We start from the raw sequence: 24,859 nt of genomic DNA on the forward strand, positions 1-24,859 counted from the left end.
TTCGATTGATTCTTGAAATTAATCTATCGTTAAAAATTATGTATAAAATACAATAAATCGTGATAATTGACAACTTAAAATATTTATTAAAAAAACAGAATTTTTTTTTGACTGATTCTTAAAATTAAATCGTGATAATTGACAACATAAAATTGTTCAAAAATGTTGTATGTGGGTAGTCTTATTGTGCCTTGAATAGCGTCAAAGAAAGTACAGGTTTGTGATAAAAAAACTTATTCCTTTATCCACGCAAACAATCGCTTGAAAAACTTCGTTATTAGCCCCAAAACATACCATTTATGTTATTGGGCCCGTGCATAGCACGGGCAACAAAATCTAGTTTTAACTATAATGTTAAGTCTCTTTTCAATTCTCTTTATTTACGAACATGTTCTCATCACTTAGAAAATCATTTATTTTAAAAATAATACTTTCATTGTCTTAATTTATGTGACACATTTTATTTTTCGAGAGTCAAACAATTTAAGTTTGACAGGAAATTTGCACGTAGAATTTTTAATTTTTTTGAAATGAAATTTATATATTTGTTAACTACGTAAAAAATATTATAAGTCATAATAATTGACAATTCAAAATAATTAAAAGATATATGAAACAATGACGGTCAAAGATTCACTTGTTTGAATCTCAAAATTTAAAAAGTGTCACATAAATTGAAACGAAGGGAGTAACACTGTTTAATTAATAGAAAATCTAAGTGTCAATGCAAATAATTCTCTTCACTTAGATTTTAAATATTCTCTCATTCTACTTAATTATATTTTAAAATAATAACTATTTAATATTATTTATTTTTAACAAGACCGACAGGTAAAATAATCCATAGGATATTACATAAGGTTTTCAAATAGTAGATAGTATATAATTTTGATTAGATGTGACATTGTGATTTGGAAGGAGCTACACATAACTAGCACTTTTGTTTGCATTGACACGTTGACACTTATATGATTGAGTGCTCATGTATTTCCAAAAATGCCCTTATAGGGTACAGATTTTTTTGGGATATAAATGTTAATTATATCAAATTACTTGCTAGATAATTACTCTAATAATTAATTAATTTAGGAATTAATTTATATATAATCATACTAAAAGAGAGAGAGATAAAGAAACAAATCAAAAGGTCTTTACCAAAATACCAGATTGCATCATGACAACAAGTAGGGGTGTACGTAAATAGGTCGATTTGGTTTGGTTATTCATTAAAAAAAACATAAACTAATTATATTGGTTTATTAAATCTAAAAACCAAATCAAACCACATAAAGTCAGTTTTTTCGATTTCGGCTTTGGTCGAGTTTTTTCGGTTTTTTCAATTTTTTACTATACGGTATTTGAAAAAGAGATCAAATATATTTTCACTTACCTGTGTGATAAGCTAAACTTAAAAAATGTTAAATTAATAGAAATTTTAGAAAAGACAGTAAAATTCACATGAGTATAAAATATTATTTTTTTTGAAATATCAACGTTCATTATGTTAAATTAATAAGATTAAAGACTACAAGCAAACTGAATACAAAACAAAATATTTACAAAGTAAATTGTTAACTTCGAATTTGAAAAACTATAACAATATAATTGTAACTTCGAATCTTAATACAAAATAATATATTTACAAATTTTACAAGCCCAAATTTGAAATAAAATATATAAACTAACTAAAACTATATTAAACATAGTAGATTATAAATAATATTTTTTATCTATAAATAATATATATATATATATATATATAAAATTATGTCGATTTGGTTTGGGTTCGATTTGACTTTACGATTTGGCTTGTACACCCCTAATGACAAGTATATTTCATATACAAAACTTGTTTGCTTCTTAATAGGTAATATCAATTTACATACAAAAAGATACTGAATAGGGGTGTCAAATAGACAAGTTAAATTAAAATTGAAAATATTAAAATAAGTTAAGAAATTGGGTTGGATCCTAACCCACCCAAATTTACTTTGGACTCAAATGGATTGGGCTCAAATGGACTTAAAATGGGTTAGATCTTGACCCACCTAATTTGACCTGCTTAATCTCAATAATTTTAATATATTATTATTTAAATTTTATATCAACAATTTGAATTTTAGTTCAAGAATTTTTTTTTAAAAAAGATACAAATGGACAGATAAATCTTAAAAGATATAAAATAGATAGTAATTCATTCATTCATTTAATATAGAAACATACATTACATCAATGTAAATAAAGAGTCTTTAAAACAGATTAAAATTGGAGATTAAATTGGGCTCAATTTAGAATTTTCTTAAAATGGATTAAGGCTTGAATGAGTTGAGATTGAACTCAATTCATATTCTCTTGAGCCCACCCTTAAAATTTTGGACGGATTGAACAGATTAGGTATAGTTGGGCTTATTTTTGACACCCCTAATAATAGGATACAACTTCAAGCTAAAATACAGAATATACAATATTATATTAGCACATAAATCATTCAAAGTCACAAAAAGGGATGAACTTAAACTTAAGAGCACACCAACTATTAGCAAATACAATTTTGTCAGAAGGCTTCTTCTACTGTCCTCTTAGACACAATCTTCTCAATTCTCCCCCAATGCCTTCTGGATATCTGCCTGCAACAAAATCCAAGCAAGATTTGTTACTTTAGTTGTTAAAACCATTTAAGAGTGTACAAGGACAAGCAGGCAGGAGCTAGGGGAGCGGGGTTCATCCGAGGTCAACATTAATTTTTATGTATATAAATATATAATAGAGGTTGAATCCGATTGGTTGGCTTCTTCATGTGTTTAACTTTTTCAAATTTTGGATCACCTTAGTGAAAATCCTGGTTCCATCAGTGAGGACAAGGAACTAGTTCTTCAATTAGAATCATCGTACCCGAATTTTTGTTAAGATGCAAATTTTAAGTATTGGACTAAATGTAAAAGATATGACTAGTCCACAATCTCTAGGCGAGCAGCGAGCAGCCTCTTGTATAGGGTTCTGAACCTATCTGATTAATAAGAGGAAATGGGCGTTCAGCCACTTGACTACAAGTAGAAGGGCAAGCCAAAACTGACTCCTAAGAAGTTGCTGGCTTGAGATATCTGAAATGTAAACAACTAGAAGATTTTCTCTAACCTAATTGGCACTAATGTTTGTATAGTACTCTTTTTCCCCTTCATTATACTAAGTTGATAGATTCTCAAGGAGAATCAGAATTTCAGATGTAGAGGCTAACAAGGTGGCGTTAAGAACGCTTAGTAGTATGTATATATATCATAATCTTTGCAAGAAATTAATGAATGCAAACAAGAGATATAACAAATGCTTTACATTTCTAGTCTACACAGGAAAGTCTATTAAAACCTTTATTGCTCCTTCCTTTGTTTCTTTGTCCTAAAAAAAGTGTTCAGTTGTGTTATTAATTAAAGCACATTCTCAAGTTCAGCGGAATTCTTCTGAACAAACACTACTATCATTTCACCAACAGTTCTCTTTTTTTTTTTTTGCCGTTCTTACAACTTTCCTCCATCTAGCAGTATAAAACTCTAATTTGTGTTGCCGAGGTACGAGAAGACCAAACTAGTATGTCATGGAGTGAAGGGGAATATAGGTATTGTTACAGAAAGACAAAATAATCCTAGCATGGGATGGAGAGTGATAAAGACCAAAGAACTTGAAAAGATGCTTGTGCATAATTTTGTCAAATCCTACTGTGCTATGCTATCAATCATGACCATTTTATACAAAAAATATCCACGATGGTCATTGGACTAAAAGGGATGGTGACTGAGGAAACAATCAACATTTGGCTTCATCAGAGAACAACTATAAAGGATAATCAAAGTGTGGTTTATCAGTGTTCTAGAGGAGAATTGACAAGGTGTATTTACTCAAAACCACCGCGGAAGTGATACCTTAAGATAACTTATGATTATAAGCAAGGGAAGGATAACCACACAAATTTCAGTATTAGTGTGGGTATTGTGTTGCATTGTTTTGTACGGTGCTGAGTGTATGTGTGTGTGTGAAAATGAGAGAGAGAGAGAGAGAGACCTTGATTGATAAAGGTGGAGTGGTTGAGCCATAGCGCCGGATAACTTGCCCTTCCTTATCAACCAAAAACTTGGTGAAATTCCATTTGATACTTTTACTGAGGAAACCACCTTTGCTTGCTTTAAGGAATGTGTAGACTGGTGCCTCATTCGGACCATTAACTCGCACCTGAGAATCAAATATTTGTGATTAAAGTTTGTAACTAAGTCCTCTATGTTGCAATCAAACAACAATATAAGCTTTATTCATATATTTTGGTTCAAAATCTTAATTAAGACTGAATACATATTCTATGCAGAATGCTGTACTCACGAAAGATGGTTGCTTCCAGATTTGGGTAGAGAGACAAGAATACGTACATGACAATGACACATCATAACTGGAAACCTTGAAATCTTCGATTTAGATGATATTATTCTCCAAATCTAAACTTTATTAGGCCAAAATATGTGCTTTACAGAGAAATGACAGTTTTCAAGTTATCAGATGTAGGATCTGAAGAGGAACATGCAGTTGGATTGCAAGACCATAACAATCAAAGCTTAATTGTTTTAGGGAAGAATAAGAATGTGTGGTTTATTATTAAGGCAAAACGATAACTATCATTAAGAAAATAAATCTTGGGGCTAACTCAGCCTCAAAAGCTAGCTCATGAGGTGATGATCATCCAAAACCATGTAAGGAGACAACCACCTATTCTTAAAACCAACCAAACACCTCTCCGCATGCCCATGATTGAGCATCTGGAGCGTGCACAACATAATATAAGGGCCCAACATTGAGTAAAACAAAAATTGCAATGAGCCTGATTCTGATACCATACTAAAAAAATGATTTTGGGTCTACCTCAAGTCCAAATGTAAGCTCACAGCGAGAATTACCCAAGACAACATAAGAAAATAACAACCATTTTCTCAACCAATATGGCCAAGTAACAACTATAATCCACAACTCGACCATTATAGCATCAAGGGAGAATTTTAAACAAAATTGTGCAAGACCGTCCTTGCACAGGGAAGTTACACGTAGTTCATAAACACTCAATTATTTTAAGCATCTCAATCGGGAACAATTTATTAAGCAGCATTTCTTTAGGGGGGAGGGGGACTCAAGGATAAATGGCATAAAAAGTAGGGTACCCAATATCCAGAGAGGGCAAAGAAATTATTATCACATTCTTTCCCCTTATTATATCGTAGATTTAAGTAGAGCCAGACTAACTTTGGTAGTCCATATCAAGCGATAGCAGAGTGCATGGTGATAATTCTTAAGAGGTATTCTAGCAATTGAAACCACGGCTTCCATTTTCGAACATATATTTTATCAGCTTAATGGATGTTAACAATATAGCCAACTGTCTTTTTTTTTATGAAGTATATAGCCAACCTTTTTTCCACTACGCTTTTCACAGACATTTTACATAGACTATTTTTTGCTCTATCTTTTAAACGATGCAGTTGTATAACACCAAGACCCAATTACTATGTACATCTTATTGCAGAACAGAAAATTAAATAAATTATGAAAATAACTCAAAACTGAATGCTAAGGTGAACAAATAGGAACAAGTTCAAAGAGAGAGAAAGAGGGATATGGTATAGCCAATATTTAAAAAAAGAAACGACAATATGAATTCAGTAGTAAAAAACAGAGAGAAGTTCTGATTGTTCATGGCATACTTGAAGGCAATGATTAGCTAACTACAGAAAAGGACATACTGGCAATCTTGCAAAATACTCTCGAGGACAATAAAAATGGGAGAAGAGGATTCATATGGCTCAACCACAACACAGATAAAATGATCCATAAACTTCAACAATTACTCCAACTCATCTTTAGCCACAGATCAGTTGGTTCTTGAACTTCTACAATTACTTTAATTCCTCTTCTAGTCATGATTATATAGAGTGTAATCTCAACTTTATCAACCCAAAAAAAATTATAAGAAAAAATAGTACGTTAAGTGCAGGAGTACACAACATTTGGCAGTTATAAGTTATAACAGCATTTCAAAGTTTTCACATTACAGTTGCTCCTAGTTCAAACTCTATTTTACATTTTAGCCCACCTTGCAACTTGTCACTAGTTACATCAACATGAAGTTGGGATTTTTGTAATTGCCTAAACCTATATTTTGATGCTTCGGTATCATAATTGGCAGGAGGATTGGAATGAATTAAGCATCTCTCCATCTGAACTTTTACTGTTCTTCAGTTTTTTTCCGTCATTTTCTCTCCTTTTCTTTGCAACTTCTGAACTACTTTGGGTTCCTTTGATTTGAATTGGCACTCTAGTTGCAACTCGGAATCAAAGCATCACTTCCTAGAGCTTGTGAACTGCACTAATGGTGAATGATTTGAAGCTTAAGGGTGTCGATCGAGGAACAAAGGAGCTTGAATTCAGCTTCAAGCATTTATAATCAACAAATACAAAAGTTCTGGAAGCTATAAACATCTAACTGAAGATTTCAAGAAGAAGAAAAAGTTTTTTTGTATTTCTTGATGAATAAACAACCTATGATAATGGGTACTTATGCAGTGAGCCTTAAGACTAAACAAGGAAAGATAATATTACATAACCAATTACAATGAATTCAAAGTGCCTTGGAAGCCTTAAAGGGTAAGAATGGTGTTACTGTTCCTCCAAAGGTATTGGGTGTTTTTGCTTTGTTCACATTACAAACTCTGGGAAACTTGATCCTATAGCTCTTAAATGTGTCTTTATTGGGTATTCTCTTACACAGAAAGGGTACAAATGCTATCACCCTCCTTCTAGGAAATTCTTTGTCAGCATGGATGTTACCTTTCAAGAATTTGAGCCCTATTTCAGCATTAGAGATGGTTTTTCGTAGTTCTATTGTTGAAAGTGAAAATGGAGAAAGAATTCAGGGGGAGGCTGTTGGGCATTTGGATATTGATAACTTAATCAAGGAGAAAATAGAGCAGAAGAAGTCATCATGCAATCTGCCGAACCGAATCTTGTTCTTCTCGTGAATTATCAAATTTCCTAATGAGTTAGATTTGCATGTTGCTCACAGGAAAAGAGTCAGATTTTGCATCAAACACCCATTATCTAACTTTGTTTCCTATAATTTTGCCTCTCCTTCCTATAGAGCCTCTGCCTTGCCTATTTCTTTTGTGTCTATTCCCTAGAATTGTAGGGAAGCTTTTGTAGATTCTAAATGGAAGCAAGCTATGATTGAAGAAATGAAGGCCTTATCAAAGAATGAGATGTGGTAACTTGTGGCATCACCACCGGACAAGAAGTTGGTTGTAAATAGGTTTTACTGTAAAATATAAAGCTAATGATTCCATTGTTAGATTCGAAGCAAGATTGGTGGCTAAGGGGTTCACTCAGACTTACGGAATAGATTATCACGAGACATTTTCCCCTGTTGGAGTAGAATTCTCGTTTTGTGCAGCTAATCTTGATTGGGACTTGCAACAGTTTGATGTGAAGAATGCATTTCTTCATGGAGAGTTAGAAGAGGAGGTATACAAGGAGATTACTACTGAATAAAGTCGAGGAAAGGTATGCAGACTGAAGAAAGCCTTGTACTGAGTGAAGCAAACTCCTAGAGCTTGGTTTGATAGATTCTGCAAAGCAATGATATCCTTCGGTTACCAACAAAGCAATGTTGATCACACTCTCTTCATTAGACATCAAAAGGGTGAACTCACTCTTCTCATAGTTTATGATAGTTTATGTTGATGACATAGTGAAGACAGGAGATGACAAAGAGGAGATAATCCGATTGAAGAAGTTGTTGTTGGCATAGGAATTCAAGATCAAGGATATTGGAAAACAGCAATACTTCTTAGGATTTGAGGTTCCTAGATCAAAAAGAAGAATCATTATTTCTCAAAGGAAGTATATTTTTGACCCCTTGAAAGAAACTGGCATGATAGGTTGCAAACCAGCAGAATCTCCTAATGAAAGCAACCACAAATTACAGAGCAGAGTTGGAGAGTCAGTTGATAAGGAGAGATATCAGAGGTTGGTTTAAAGACTCATTTGTCCCTCTCACACTAGACGAGATATAGCCTATTCAATTAGACTGGTGAGTTAGTCCATGCATGATCCCCCAGATTCTATACAAGCTGTCTTTCACATTTTGCGGTATCTGAATTCGTCTCCAGGGGAAGGTCTACTTTTCTCCAGACATGGTAACCTCCAAATAGAAGACTTTACAGACGCGGATTGGGCTGGATCTCTAGATGAAAAAAGATCTACATTCGATTATTGTACAATTATAGGAGGAAACCTAGTTACTTGGAGAAGCAAAAAGCAAAGTGTAGTTGCTAAATCAAGTGCGGAGGCAGAATATAGAGCTATGGCCCAGGGAGTTTGTGAACTTTTGTGGTTACAAAAGCTGCTACAGAAATTGAGATTGTATGGAAAAAGGAACTTTCCTTGTATTGTGACAACAAGGTTGCAATCAGTATAGCCAAAAATCCAGTCCAACATGACCGAACAAAGCATGTTGAAATTGATCGACACATCATCAAAGAAAAAGTTACGAGTGGTATCTTGAGGTTGGTCCATGTGTCATCGGAAAAGCTACTACCTGATGTGTTAACCAAAAGCCTCAACAAACGGATTTTTTATACACTGGTTTGCAAGTTGGGCATGTGCGACATCTTTGCACAAACTTGAAGGCGAGTGTTGATTGATACTGATCATCCTATCCTATATTATTAAAAGTGGGAAGTTCAAGTGCAAAGTTGAATTACCATTTACCCCTACACTAAATTAAAATATCATAAAACATCTAATTAATTAAATAATAATCATATTATATTATACTAAATAGTAAAAGTGGGAAGGTAACTTATACTCAATAATCATCACAATAAATAAATAATCAAAGAAATATGAAAAGCCTCTCTTGAAACTCCAAGAATCACTAAGTTTTAATATGTATTTAAAGGATACTTATATAGTAATATTTAAAATGAGTATGCGCTCTTTACATTTGTTACGTTGAATTTCTTTTGGAATTCTAAACATCAGCAAATTAACTTGTAGCTTATTCAGTTACATGTGCCTTTCTCAATTTTTTTTGTCCTTTTCTTTCTTATAAATCATGAAAATCTACTAAACTATGAATCAATCAGAAACGCCAGCTAATGAAAATTATTCCCTATGATTAAATAGCAAGCTAATGATTACACTTAATTAGTATAGTATTCTTTTCATTCCGTTTCAACTAAATTAACTTTTAGCTCATTCAGTTACATGTACCTAGCTTCAAGTTGTCTTCTATTAGAGACCCCAATAGTCATATAGGTTGCTAAGTGATTATGCAGTAATGGAGGTATTAATATTCTTCTCACAAGATAATGTATATCTATATAATTGTGAATATTGTTCATTATAAATTCGGAGAATTTGACGAAGTCGGCTAACAAGCTGAGCATTGTCATCCACGTTCTCCTCTCACACGAACACAAGTGAATCATATTTTTGAAGTTCTTAAGCTTCATCTTTAATCACCCATTTCAATTTCTTCCACATGCTTATAATATTGTCCCAATAAGAAAATTGCATGTTTTATGCCAATTTGTTTCTCTTTAATTTTATGGACTATAAATCTATCACCAGGCCGTGAAATTCTTTCACACTGACGGTGATCTTTTCTAAGTTCTCTATTTCTTCAACCTTTACTTATGCTTCCAAGTTGATTCACTTCTCTTCCTACTAAGAGATCTAGGATTAAGATGCTATGATAAAATTTGATTCCTCATCATGTTACTGTATATTTTTTAAAAGTATTTAGCTTCAACTTTTAATTGTGTAGATTACAGGTGCAGCAACAACTGTACAAGAAATCGATTATAACTTACCATTTACCAGGACATGTAACTGGCAAAGCTTTTAAAGATGTTGCTTAGGAGGGTCAAACTTCTTCAAGTTTCTATCAAAATTTGTGTCATCCTCATTATTTCAGAACAAAATTTCCAATATGAGTTTTTCCGTGTTCAATTTAGTTCGTGACGCATCTCAAAAGAATTATATGCTTCTAAATTATAATAGATAGCTACTTTGCCGATAAGATGAAAAAAAAAAATATGACAGTAAATCTATAATACATATTATAAGTTTGTATATAATTCACTTTCAATTTATTTTTGTTGCCTTTATTAATTTTTTTCTTTTGGATTGTCTATGATCATGGGTGCTAAAATGATAATAGATAGCTACTTTGCCTTTTGTTTCGTCAGATTTAGTCTTATTTTTTAGCTCAATTTACAAGTTACTAACAAAGTATTACATTCATGAAACCTTTACCTTATTAATTTGTCTTTTGTTACTCAAAAATATTTCAATAACCTTGTCTGATTATGCAAAATCTATATTTCAACAATCTTGATTATGCACAATCTAGTACTCCCTCCGTTTCAAAAAGAATGACCTCCTTTCCTTTTTAGTTTGTTTCAAAAAGAATGACCTATTTCTTTTTTTGATAACATTTTACTTTCAGCTTTTCACGTGGCATGTTTAAGACCACAAGATTGAAGGGCAATTTTATACATTAGACATAACTTTAATTTAGGACCACAAAATTCAAAAGTTTTCTTTATTTTCTTAAACTCTGTGCCAAGTCAAACTAGGTCACTCTTTTTGAAACGGAGGGAGTAATAAATAGTTTGATATACACGTGCAACGCATGTGTCCAAAAACTAGTAGCTTAATATAGGAGTAGAACAATATTGTATTGATTTGTAATTGATTAGGAATTGATTATGTGATATTTTCTTTCCTTATTTAGTTTTAGGACTCATTGTATAAGCACCCATTCTCATGGGTATTCATCAAGAAATACAAAGAAACTTTTTCTTCTTGAAATCTTCAATTCCATTACATCTTTAAAACAGATCCTCCTACCACCCCTCTATAACTTATGGAGATAAGGTGAAGAAGAACAATTTACAAAGAGCACTAGGCAGGATAAAAATGCAAGTTAATAAATAGACACTGAAGGGGTTTTGAAATCAGTGACTAGGTTTATACAACGTTACAAACCAATAGGCAATCCTTAATGCCTATCAGGAAGAACTTAACGTTGTCTCTGAATATTTTGGGTGATACCAAACCATACAAAGATTGGAAGCAGAAGCAGCAACATATAATTTGCAACTGCTAGTATAATTAAAGATTCACTCAAATGTTTCATGTCTAACAGCTGAAAAAGAGGATTGGATAGAACTCAACTCCTTTCAACTGACTTACCAGTTTGCACCCCCAATGGACCACCCTTGATCAATGCAATTGCAATACTGAACACAACTAAACAAGTTTTAGTTCAGTAGGTGAATCTATTACCAAAATGCCCAGATGAATAACATCATTTTCTTTGCTCTCAATTTCCAGATTTAAAACCTCAAGGACAAGTTTTTTCTGAAGGAGAAAGAAACATATAATACTTTAAGCTTGAAAAAGTAAGTGCACATTTGGCCATTACAACTGTATTTCCAGAGTTCAACTTAACAAAATTTCAGTTTCGTCCTAGCCTCTCAGGTCACACATTATTTTTCATAGTAGCCCTGATCGCAAACAGCCTCTCTGCCCCACAAAGGTAGGTAAGGTCTGTGTACATCCTAACCCCCCCCCCTCTCCCCAAGACCCTACTTGTGAGATTACACTGGGTATGTTGTTGTCGTCGAAAAATTCTTACTACTGATTTCAGTGTGAGTGAGGTTGAGATCGTCACAACTGCCTGAACCTAAGCAGCATCTTTCTTCTTTGAACCTTTTTCTCTCTTTCAAAATTCATTCAAATTTTTTTCTCTCACTTTGCAAATTTTGCAGCTCTACTCGTTCTTTTGATTTGAATTAGAGCTCTCATTAGACAGTCAAATGCCTTTACCTTCAGTACTTTCTAGTTCATTTGTCCTTCTATCATGTACAAACTGTTTGCATTTGACGAAACTAGTGAGGGTGTTAACCAGAAGTTTGCACTACGGAGAAGCACCCTAAAAAGTAAGTGTTTTAACATTAAATGGAAGACAGAATATATGCATTGTAAATATAGCCATCATAAGAAAAGTGAAGTTGAGGTGAGACTACACAAGTTTGTTGTGCATAAATGTAGACAATTCAGATATCTAGACTCGATATCCTAGGAGAATGGTAAGATAGATGAAGATATAACACATAATTGAAATAGGACGGTGAAATAGAGAAGTGTTACTAGAGTAGTATGCGATAGAAGGATACCTATTAAAGTGAAAGACAAGTTCTATTGAACGGTGGCAAACAACAATGTATCACCGGAGTGAATGTTAGGCCTTTAAGGTCTAGCGTATCCACAAGATTAGTGTCGTAGATGTATGACAATACAAGATTAGATAAATCTAGAAAAGACACATGTGTCAAAGGCACAACTTTACACATGTAAGAGGATAAAATAAGAAAAGGTTGTTTGAGAGTATTGGAGCTAACTTAATCACTTGTATGATTTTGCATAATTAAAAGGTTGTTTGAGATAGTTTTGCCATGTCCTACGTAGACTTCCAGATAAACTGGTCCTTAGGTGTGAAACCAAGATAATTGGAAGTGTTAAGAGAGAGGAGATGGACCAAAATCGCGTCGAAAGAAGATATCTCGAAAGATCTATGAAATTTTGAAATCTATGTAGACTTAGCCAAAAAATAGAATACAATGTTAGAAAAAGATTCTATGTAGACGATAGCACCTAGTTGGGATTATGATTTACCCATGTTGTTTGTTTACATTATGTCCAACATTTTCAACAAGCCTTTTTAATCTTGTCCAAGATATACACATAGGTAGGAGTGAACTTCTAGCGTAAAAAAAAAACCTAAATTATTAAATATTGGAATTAAGCATATCAAAATTTAAGTGGAATAAATGGTGAGGATTGATATTGCATATCCTAACTAGCTTGGGATTGAAGTTAAGTGAAATAGATAGCGAGGATTCAAAGATCCTAAACATATGCTTATGACTTGTGTAAGCCAAGGTACCTATAGGAGGCTTATAAAAGTGTAACAAGAAACAATGTAAGTCATGACAATAGAGTGAAATGACTGTTGATATTCAAATGATGCTTGCTATCATTCTATTGCCATACCTTTTGGAAAATGGGATATTCTGCGCTAAATCTTGTGCAAGCAAATTCTTGAGCTTGCTCACTTGTACCAGGTTCTTGCTTCAAAAATTGGTTGCAGGGAAAGGCCAAGACTTCAAAACCTGATAACTCAATTCAAAAATATATATGTATAAGGGTCTCTTTAGAGGCACCAATAAACTTCTATCAAGAATGAACAAACTTTCAGAGAAATAAAACATTGAAAGAGTACAACAACAACATACCCAATGTAATCCCACAAGTGGGGTCGGGGGGAAAAAGAGTACTTACAAGATACTTAACATAGCACCCACCTTTATCCTTGTATTCGCTGTAGAGTTGAGTCAATTGGGTATAATTTGTGCTTGTGAACCCACTGTTTCAGCCAACATAAAAACATTATCACCAAATGCACAAGGAATCAAAGAACAGAAAAATAATAAATATGTTGGGTTCGAAAGTGATTAGGGCGTCATGCAGAAACTTACAATTGCAAATCAAGACGGTGATAAATTAGATTGACAAAAAGTTATACTAAAAACATAATATTATTATATGGTTTGACCAATTGACCTATGTATGAAAACTAATATAAAAGAAAAAGATTAAAATTGTTGAGAGAAATCTCCCCTAAACAAAACTCTTTAAAGATTACATTGTGGATGATACGAGAAGAAGGGTCTTCCATTTATAGAATTTCAAATGTTTCATCCAAGGAAAGAATAACCAAACATGAAAAAAAATTATATTTTCTTTCGGGAAAAGTTAAAGCATTTATAGTAATATTATGACTTTCTTTTAACCAAAAAAAATAAAACTTAAAATATGGTAAGAAATTCATGTCAAAAACCCTAACAAAATGCTTAAATTTTTGGATTCTTAGTTACATGACAAAAAACAGAAAACCAGTAGAAATATAGCTTAAAGTTGGATTCTTAAATTGACATGAAAAAGGAACAATAAAAAACCAGTAGAAATATAGCTAAAGTTGGATTCTTGAATTGAAAAAGAACAAAAAATCAAGAATTGAAGAGAGAAGAACCATTTGGAGGCAACATTAACAACAAGAAGCACTTTTCCCTTATAGATGCTTAGGTCTACATTTTTCCCTTTGCTGTCCTGGAAACAAGAAGAGAAAAAAACAAGAATTAGATAACATATAAATACCCATCAACAAAGAAAAAAGAAGCATAAAAGGATGTAAAGGAATCACCTTTACAGTAAATTCATGGATTGATTTCTGTGGAACTGATTTAGAAGCCCCCATTTTTCTGTCAAGACCAATATAAAAGTCTAGCCCAGAATTGGGTTTAAGAAGACAAAGGGAGAGGGATTCCAAAGATGACAGCTTTTGGTTATCTGAAGTTCCTAAATGTGAATGCAGTTAGGACCTTCATTTGCCACATAATTTTTCCCCTGTTGTCATTTTACTAATTTATGCTTTACCAATCTCTAAGGTGGGTGGTCCCAATTCTTCTGCTTTCGTTAACCGACTTTACATAATGTCATATATTCATATAAGAAATGGTAAGAGTATCGGATAGAATTATTATGAAAAGTTAGCTTAAATAATAAAATATTAAAATAACAACACAATCACATCAAATCTGTCATTATACAAATGAGTTTTTTTATTGATATCTAATGATAAATTTAAACAATATAATACAATAAAATTTAAATAATAAGCAAAACAAATATTATATTTAAATTAACAAATACAATACAACCAGAATAAGGTGTTAGATCACAGACTTTTGGTGTACTAACTTATGACATAAAAATAAGAAGTCACTACAATTGTGTGCGACACAAAACAAAAAAAATCAATTTATGTGATATGTTTTTTTTCTTATTGCAACTGTTTTTTAAAAGTTAAATTAGGTTAAGTTTTAACATAAAAAAATTACTAAAGAATTACTACCACCAGTATGGTTTTAAATACTCCAAAAGAAGGACCAATAAAGATTGTGATGGAGTAATAAGTAATCGTTCATTCTTAATTGAAAGTCTCACCCCCTGAGTACTGAGTAGTCTTTGTTAGGGAGCACTTTACCTTCAATATGGGACTTTTCGATACGAATCTAGATTTAATGCAACTCAAATATGGATACCAGACACCTGACGAGAAAACCAAAAAGAAATATGCTCCGAAAGAAGGAAAAAATTGAGAGTCATAACAATAAAGCACTTTTCTGAAGTAAGACTTTTTGTCTCTTTTTAACGTGTTACCAACGATAATTAAAGTCCAATCAAGAACCGTAAAGTGTTCAAAACTTTTGGACTATTTATTTCTGTTAGTCTACTTCATATTTTAAAAATAAATTATGACCGGCTTCCTGGTTTCTCCGCAAACAAAACAACAATAACATACTCAATATAATTTCACTACGCTTACCTCTATCTTGGAGGTAGAAAAATTGTTTCTAATAAACCAAACACCACTTAATAGAAATACAAGAAATAGAACACAAAAACAACTATATATATATATAGCTTTCAATAATACGTCTGGGCTAAAGGCTTCCAACTAAGGGTATCTCTTTCTGAACGTTACCAGTCTGTCATGCTAAATAATGTAATGTGCTTTCCAAACTTTATGGAAAATATTCCAAAATATTGCTCAACAAATTATTTTCAGAAAAATTGTTCAAGAGCATCACAACACATTCAACCTGCATCAAATCGAGGTTGTGGCTACTTTAACACTAACTATAACTATCCATCTTTGTTATGCCACATTTTTGTTCCTCCAATGTAGGTGGATACACTTGAACCTAGCAAGCTGCTAAAAGACGAGTATTTTTCGGCAAAGCAGGAAGAACGGATTAGGGGAACGATAGCATCCCAATGAAATAGACACAGGCGCTGATTTGACATCGTTCTAGCATGTCAACGCAGCTCAGCGTATTAACAGGCTACAACTACTTGTAACAATAACACACACCAGCCTCAAACAAGTATCGGGTCTATCGAGCATAGTATATTTTGCTACCAAGAGCAAACACAATTTTAATTTATCACCTTATGATTTCAGCTTCACAATTCTGGTTACACTGAATGAGGTGAGTTCCTCCAGAATGTACAGGGATCATGTGAGACTTCTATAACAATGAGTGCACATGATGAGTAATAACCTGAAATGCCCTAACTATTGTTGTTGACAGACCTCTTCTATTAACTAGGAGAGGAGAGAAGATAAACAGAATAACTAAAGGAAAAAAAACAATATAAATTAAATATACAAAACTCAGCTGCCTAGGAATATGCTACAGAGCTCTCTAGATGATGGATTATCCCCCACTCTACAATTGCAAAGGAACGCTAAGATACATATATACAACCATGAACTGCGTCGCTGTTCTCTCCTTCAGTGCACCTCTGCCCACAAATTACGCTCAGATTAGTATAAACAAGCCGCACTACCTGCAAAAATAGGTCAGGTATAAGAACAATGAAAGAAAATTTAACCACTGCCTGAACTGTTCATTTTTTAACAAAGTAGCAGTACCAGCAGCTGTAGCTTCCACTTTTGGGTCATCATCTTATCTTGGTCTCCAAAAGCCAGGACCTGCACAGCAGAAGCCACCATTCTAAGTATTGTGTAAAAAATCCTTAGGAAAAAAATACCTTGCCCTTTATTGCATTAATAATTTATTTTTTTAAAATAGAAAGAGCACGGCAACCCACAAAAGTAATAAGCTGACACCCCACTCACACTTCTATCTTTATTACTTGGAATCTTCACTTGTTTATTGTTCAATTTCACATTGAAAGGCCAAATGATATTTCTGGCCACTTAAATGCTTAAATGTTTTGTTTTCCACCATCAACTTCATCCTATCTACAATTTCAGTAGGCTATAATGTAAACGATTTTGTTTGGCAATTTAACAGCAAAGGTTTAAACCAAACAGCAAGAGCAATAAAGGAAGTACATCAAAGGTGTAAAACCAAGGCCTGCAATCTACAATTGCACATCAGTGGACAGTGGCTAGAATATTAAAACTTCCATTTAAGTTTTTGCCAAAGCTTCTAAGAGAAATTTGATGCAGTCTGCAAGTTATGCATCACATTCACAAGCCCCCATATACCAATTACAGGTTCAACAAAAATTAAATCTTGTTGAATAAAGTAGAGCACTTAAAACATGAAGGGTACTTCAGAAACAGAAGTACATTGGAAATAGAGTAACAGTACATGTGGTTTCCAGATGGATAAAAGAACTCACCTCTAGATGTCACTGGAATTGGGTGTTCAGGTGGTGGTCTGTGAGTAAAGATTTCCCTCCTATTCATACCCCGGGGAGGGTAACCCCACTTGTGGCTTGGTAAAGGTGGTTCATGTGGAACAGGATATGATCCACCAGCATAGTGACCTCTGGAACCATCTGGAAAGCATGGACCTGAAAGAGACAAGCAACAGTGAAACCAAAGGAAATATAGACGGTTGAAATACCCAGGCATTGCAGAATGGCAAATGCCTTACCAGAATAATGGGATGGTGCCACCCAGCTCTCTCCGATTTCACGTTGTGCTGACTTAATTCCATTACGATCTCTGGAAAAACTTCTATTATCTGCATTCTGCATATGGAGTACATTGGAATAAGGGGTTGATATATCCCTCCGCTGATCAGCTTGAACATAAGAGAACTGATTTGAAGGAGCGGGGTGAGGTGGCCGCAAATGGAAGCCCTTGCCAGAAGGCCCATCAGGTGGGTGCACTACATTAGACAAGCCGAATGGTGGATGAGACACAGCTCCAGTACTGGAAGGACGTGAACTAGAAGAATCTAGCAGCTTCAATGGTCCCTCAGCATGAATCTCTCTGCTGTCAGAGGGCTGACAATGAATAGCATCTGAGACTGCCAGATGGACTTGTGCAACTGTACACTGCTGAAAAATGGTTTCCTGCAAGTTGTCTTTGATATTCTGCAAAACATGAACATTCAGATTGCACATGTTAAAATAATTCTACCAAAGCAATAGTTGATCTTTACCAATACAAATTCACAAGAAAAAAATTGCACATAGCCCAAGAAAGAAGAAAAACAACTGTACCTGGGAACCCATTGAACACTTTGACTGAACACTACTGGGGGCGAGATTCAATATAGAAGATGGAGGTGGAAAAGAAGATGGCGCTGGCATAACTGAGGGCAGAGGTGGTGGAGGGGGAGATGATGGCAAAGGAGGAGATGAAGGGGGGCCATCCTTTGGAAGTGGGGGATGGAAGGAGGCTCCAAAACTGTTCCCATCATCGGGACGTGAAATCTGAGCAGAATCTGTTCCAACGATGTGACTGATGGAAGCAATTTCACCTTCACACACGGGGGACACATCTTCCATTTCAAGTTCACCATCAACATCTTCCAGGATATGTTTGTGCTTCTCAATAGCCAGGATAGCCTCTTCTCCATTGGGCTTTCCAGCAGGGTGTTCTGGAGTGACAGCCTCAAAACTCTCACCATCAGAATCATCACTTACTTCTTCATCCTTGAGCATTGCAGGCATACGAAATCCAGGAAGTTGAAAACTTGAATTGCTGAACAAGTACAACAAGACTCACAATCAAGACATCTCAAGGGAAAGAGTCGAATCATAAAGTTTATTTTCACCTTTAACAATATCATCTATAATCTATAAGGGTACTATATAAGTTACCTTCCATATTCATCAACCAGCATGCCCTCCATTTCTCTAATTGGATCATCAAAAGGTCTTTCTGTCCTCATGGGACGTCGAGAGAATCCACGACCTAATGATGAACCACAAAAGGATTCAAGTTCTCGTATGTAGGGTCGAATAGCTGACTCGGGAATAATCTTTCTTTCCTGCCAAACCCTCAAAACCTATCAAGAAACAAGAAAGAATATGAGATGTACGGTTTGATCCAACATTAAATTTGAAATGCAATGGAAGGAACAGAAAAAGGAAATGTTTCACTTACTTTCAAACATTGCCTTCGATTTTCCTGAGAACTACTGCCAGGAGGAGCAGCAGCTGATATGAGACGAGGCAATACACCCTGAATTGCAGTAGGATATATGCCGCCAATGTGACCTATAATTACAAATACAACCAGGGAATAACATCGTATCAGGAAGATACAAAAGAAGCATACAAGTGCAATGCCAGAAAGTAGAAGATACTCATACAAGTTACCTTTCAGTCCTTTAGAAAACTGTGCAATAGAATCAACAAGAAAAAAAAGATCCACCCTTCTACGTAAGCTCGACTCGATTTCCAACTTTTGAGCAATGATCTCCACAACCTGAGTTCATCATTCAACATCAGGAAACAGGACTAGCATGCATAATGGGAAATAAAAGATACAAATTTCAAAATTCCCAGTCCTTGTCACTAGAAACTCAAAACTTCAAATTCCAAACTAGGAAACCGATACAAATGTGCATCTAGGAAAGCGAATTAGTTCAATATTTGTAGGGGAACGCAGGATACAAATGTCAACCAGGTCCCAGATTAACCTCACCTTATTGTATCTGTACTCTGTTTATTTTTCTCAATGGAGACAGATTTGAAACCCATTAATTCCATTTCTCTAATTCCATCCATACAATATATCATTTATTACTCTTGAATCACCTTAAGACATCTCTATATTAATCAAGCTTCAGCCAACAAAAAAACACAAATGGGTTCCCAAATATATACCACAAAATTATCTTCAACTGCATAAACATCATGTTTCCTCCCTCTTGGGAATTAACACACACTTCACAAGTCCATTCAGGACAAATAGAAACAAATTACTTGTTCAGCAACCTGAGGTGACCTGAAAGCTCATAACTAAAATGAAAAATAGACAGGATTAGAGCTTAGAAATTTCAATAGAATAAAGCTCTTTCCAGCAGAAGATAAACAACCAAGCAACAAACTTCCTTTGTCATCAGACGCCTTATCCCCCTGACCTAATGAATCACGCAGGAAGCCAAAATAGACACCAAAAACAAGCTGACAACTTGTAAACTGCCCAAAGAGCGGGGAGAAAACAACAAATCATAACCAAGCTTCAGAAAGCAGAAAAGGGTTCAAGGAAAAGACTCATATTATTCATCTGAGCTACACAAACGGCTATTCGCAGTAGAAAGTAGTAACGGGGAAGGAGGAAAACAAATCAAGAAGATTCAGCAGATAAGTTAACACACACTATAATAAACTATTAAAAAGAAAATTATTGTGACAACAAGCATGTAACTATACCTTGGAAGCAACACCGAATTTAGCACAGTCTAACGCAACACGTGTGGCTCGCCCGATACTTTCTTTTGTCCTTGTCAGTATGCCAAGAGTGGCCTCAAAGGAACCCAAAGCAACATTAGCTTCTCCTCTGCTGCTCAGTTTTCCACTGGTCCTTTGTTTGTTATGTAGCTGATGAGGCAAGGGACTAGAGTTCCCAATACTTACATGCATGCTACTATCTACAGTAGACATGTTGCAAGTTAAAGTATTTGGTGTAGATGTCCTAACAAAGGAGTCATGAGAGGATGATGAAAGGGTGGTTGAGACAGCTTTATCGCCAAACTGATCATCAGATACAGAGCTCAAACCAGACACGTGCAACTCCTTGAGTGACACATCCACAACTTTTTCAGGGCTTGAAGATGAAGTCACACTTATATTCTTTGATGCTGATCCAGCTTCTTTCATCTTAAGTGACCTAAGATAAGGCATATAGTGAAGTATCAATACATCAGGTACAACAGATGAGGGACCAGAGCAAATAAGATGGAGACTAAAAAGTTGTGACAGGTAAAAACGAAAATAACTTACTCGTCATTGTCTTGAATGCTCACATCTAATGACACCTGGCACAAGTTGTTATTTTTACCACATTCAGCCTCTGCACTACATAACCTCATAATACCACTTTTTTCTGGTGAACTCATAATTACCTCATCATTAGATCCACAATCAGCAGATTTCCCAGAAACTTCAGAAATTGGATCTTCAAAATGTTTTGCAGACTCTGCAGCTTCATTTTCACAATTTTCATCAGATGTCATGACTGGCTCTGGTAAGGGACGTTTACATTTGAAGGTACCCTGCAACTCACCATCATCAGACTCGGCATTAGCAGAGTGTGCAACAAAAGTGCTAGAAGGGCAGTCATTTGAAGACTCCACTTTTTGAGGAGTCTGAATAACAGCATCTGAAACATCACATTTATCTTCAGAGGACACCTTTGCTGAGCTATCCTCACAAGCTAAAGGTGTAGTAAGAGCTGGCACTTCTGATAAATGTTCCAAGCCTTCCCGAGCTACTAACGCTTTAGCACTGGCCACAATAGTAGCATCTTCCTGCACAGCATTAGCTGGGTTTCTCATTCTATCCACATCAGAGTTATTCTCAACTTTAATACCTCCAGACAGTTCAGAGCAAACCTCCTTGGAACTTGAGCAATACCCGTTGATAGATGTCTTCATTTTACAAAGCCCATCCACATCTTGTTTATCATCATCTGCAGCATAAGCTGACATAGCCTCCAAGGCACGATGAAGCCGTTTGGATGGAGGTAAAGCAGATTCACCATCCAGCGAACCACCAAACTGTTTACGGATTTCCCAAAAAGATGGTCTTTTGGAAGAACATTTCTTTGATGGAGATGAGTCGTATGCATCACTTTTAATACAAGTAGAGTTCTGAAGGCAAGATCCATCTCCCTCAGGTACCTGTTCCAAAGACTTGTCAGAAGCTCCTGGTGATTTTGCATCATTCAGAACCTCATTATCTAGCACCTCCCCTTCAGGTGCTGATCTACCCATACGCACCCTGGCTCTCTTGACCAGTGGTAAGTGCTCATCACCATCTTCCTTCAATTCCTTGGAATTTTTTTCATCAGATTTTACAGGGTCACCTGGCAAAACATCTGTAGTTCTAGCAGTCAGTACCTCCGGAGCTGCATCTTTGTCTAAACCAGCAGAGGACTCAGATAAATCAATGTGCAGCCTCTTTCTATTTGGCTTCCGTTTCTTCTTGAGTATTACCGCACTACTTTGGAACTCGAGCCTATGGCTCAACTCAACCTCCGAATCACCTTGCACAGCACACTTATACACAGGTTTACAACCAGATTCCACACTGCTTCCTTCATTTAAACTAACGCTGCAAGAGTCAACAGTAGCAATTTCGGAATCACTCTCTTCTGTGCTGCCATTAGAAACAAAATCAGATTGTTCCATATTGTTCCTATCTAAACCATCTGATAGTTTATCATCCATTTTATTCCTTCTGGCAGATCTATCCCTTACAGTATTGGCACCATATCCGGCATTCATGCTAAGAAGGCCAGAGGGAAACAAACGATTTTGAAGTACTTCAGGATCGGCTCTCAATGAACTTCTCAACCTGCGTGCAGATGGAACCCTTCTCTCCACAGCACCATTTCTTGACCTTCCGCCTACAATTTTCCTTCGGGTAGAATAAGTCTTTGTAGCTGGCCCATCCATAACCTCCACACCAGTAGGATCAACTGACAGCATTTCCCCATCATGGGAGACGTCGTCTTTTGCAGCAACTGCACCAGCCTCGTTTTCAAAGTCTGGTTCACTTTCATCTCCATGGTTCACTTTTGATGAAGATTCAAGCGTGTTGAGAGCTTCACCCTCCAAATGTGTTCTGGTCAATTCAACAACCACATTGTCACTCCTAACAGTAACTTCATCAGTAGAACTACCATTGACTAGTTGCTCCGTTTTCAACTTCTCAAAGCAATCAATAATCTCATGCACAGCACGAATAAAATCAGCACCTTTTCCACGACGTTTAACAAAAAGAGACTGTTTCTTATCCTCAGTAAATGCTTCGACATCCACAGGATTGCAGAAGGCTCTGAATTCAGAAAAAAAAAATAGCAAAAATATCAAAGTAATGGAATAGGAGAATAGAAATAAAAGATGCCATACACGCCAAGTAAGAAGACAGCAGAATTAGTAGGCTCCACCACTCTAACAGCAAGGGAATATTAAGAAATTACTTTCATATGATTAAACTCTCATTGTTTTCCTTTTAGAACCTATGTTGCTCGGACTCTTCAAAAAGGTCGACGGGTGCGTGTCAGATTCTACAGAACTGGTGTATTTTTGAAGAATTCGACACTTGTGCAGCATCATTATTGAAGAGTCCGATTACTTGAGCCAAGGGTATATCGGAAATAGCCTCTCTACTCCACTAGGTAGACTAGGTAGCGATAGGGTATGCATACACACTACCCTCTCCAGATCCCACTTGTGGGATTATACTAGGTATGTTATTGGTGTTGTTGTACTTCCATACGATTTTTAAAATATGGGGTAGCAATTAGATGTGGTGAAAAACCTCAGCCTTATTTTACCTCCATGACCAAAAATTGACTTAGGACTATTTTGATAGTTAAAACTATCAACTCCTAACATATGAAGTTCCCAAGATAAAAAAAATCGGTCAATGAACTTACTAAAGGTGCAACACATGAACTCCCAATATACAATGAATCAGTCAATGAACTTATCAACTTACTAAAGGTGCACCTACAAGATACTCTGTAACAACCTTGAATTCCTGACATTCGGTATACATCCTCAAAATATTGGTTCTCTTAATCTTACGGTGATAATACTTAATTATAAAGTGTACTTCGAATTGAAAGCATCTATTGATGATCATAATCTTACTAAAGTTACATTGAGTACATCTAAGAAATCTAAGCAAGGAGATAACTTAATTCAATCAAGTTTGCAGATACTGAAAGAGGTTCAACCACACAGAAGTTACCAAGGTTTAAAAGAAAAAATATAACAAGTCACGATCAATAAATAAAGTACTCACATTTGTTGGGTCCCAAAAAAGTAAACTAACACTTTCTTCCGGTCTCTTGAATAACCCCACTTCTCTGGCTCGCTCACCTGTCATAAGCAACAAAATCATGCTTAGGCTTCTCCTTGCAGAGCTCATCTGTTGGTCAAATGAGAGGTAAAGGAAATAGACAAAGAAAGAGACTAGGAGATTCTGGCCATCATAAGAGAATACATAAATTTGAATCTAATGAAAAAACATTTTGTAGGATAAGTAATAACTTAGTCAAATGAGTAAAGGAAATAGGCGAAGAAAGCGGCTAGGCGTTTCTGGCAATCATGTGAAAATACACAAAAATAAATGAATCTGGTATGAAAGTTAATATAAAAACATATTTTACGACAAGTCATAAGAGTAATAACTCATTAAATAGAACTTCTATAAAACCGAAAAATCCCCAAGGACAGTGGCACACGGTCCGAAACTCAATATATAATGGGCCCAATCCTTTACCCTTCTCTCAACTTAAACACAATTATTTTGTCTATGGCAGGGTTCAAAACCGTGAACTTATTAAGAAAATGAACTAGTCCATTTGCAATGTCAAAAAAAATGTATAGACACAATTATTGGTTGCATATGATTAATGGAATTATAAAAAAAAACTCATAAATTGAGCTTAATCAGTGCTATTGTACCCTATAGGATACTGATTCCTGCTTAAATTAGAAGAAAGTCTCAGTTATTGGTAGAAGGTAAACATCAACAGATGCTGCCTGTAGTATCTAAGGTAACCTCTTGATTATCTAGTCATCTGCCTTTGAAATGTTTCTAAGAGTTTAAGTTGCAAGATTTTCAGAACAATTTTTTTAAATAAAAAAAGGCTAATAACTAAACAAACATTTCCATAAATACACTG

The 24,859-nt window shown here is 35.1% G+C and overlaps 1 protein-coding gene across 1 annotated transcript in view; it reads right to left on the bottom strand.

Moving 5' to 3' along the window:
- Positions 1–2,309: 2,309 nt before the first annotated feature.
- LOC102590909 (protein HUA2-LIKE 2) overlaps positions 2,310–24,859 on the bottom strand; it is a 28,299-nt gene continuing 5,749 nt past the window's right edge. The window contains exons 2-19 of the mRNA XM_006355841.2: positions 23,974–24,050; positions 20,941–22,998; positions 20,371–20,827; positions 19,312–19,420; positions 19,097–19,209; positions 18,811–18,998; positions 18,208–18,691; positions 17,634–18,078; positions 17,324–17,550; positions 16,658–16,717; positions 16,480–16,572; positions 16,171–16,250; positions 14,360–14,531; positions 14,189–14,265; positions 13,461–13,522; positions 13,150–13,268; positions 4,054–4,221; positions 2,310–2,627 (exon numbers count right to left, since the gene is read on the bottom strand). Coding sequence (XP_006355903.1) covers positions 2,595–2,627; positions 4,054–4,221; positions 13,150–13,268; positions 13,461–13,522; positions 14,189–14,265; positions 14,360–14,531; positions 16,171–16,250; positions 16,480–16,572; positions 16,658–16,717; positions 17,324–17,550; positions 17,634–18,078; positions 18,208–18,691; positions 18,811–18,998; positions 19,097–19,209; positions 19,312–19,420; positions 20,371–20,827; positions 20,941–22,998; positions 23,974–24,050 — 5,022 coding nt within the window. The 3' untranslated portion in view covers positions 2,310–2,594. The remainder of the gene's footprint in view (positions 2,628–4,053; positions 4,222–13,149; positions 13,269–13,460; positions 13,523–14,188; positions 14,266–14,359; positions 14,532–16,170; positions 16,251–16,479; positions 16,573–16,657; positions 16,718–17,323; positions 17,551–17,633; positions 18,079–18,207; positions 18,692–18,810; positions 18,999–19,096; positions 19,210–19,311; positions 19,421–20,370; positions 20,828–20,940; positions 22,999–23,973; positions 24,051–24,859) is intronic.

This window comes from Solanum tuberosum, unplaced genomic scaffold, assembly GCF_000226075.1.
Source record: "Solanum tuberosum cultivar DM 1-3 516 R44 unplaced genomic scaffold, SolTub_3.0 scf00207, whole genome shotgun sequence".
Lineage (NCBI taxonomy): Eukaryota > Viridiplantae > Streptophyta > Magnoliopsida > Solanales > Solanaceae > Solanum > Solanum tuberosum.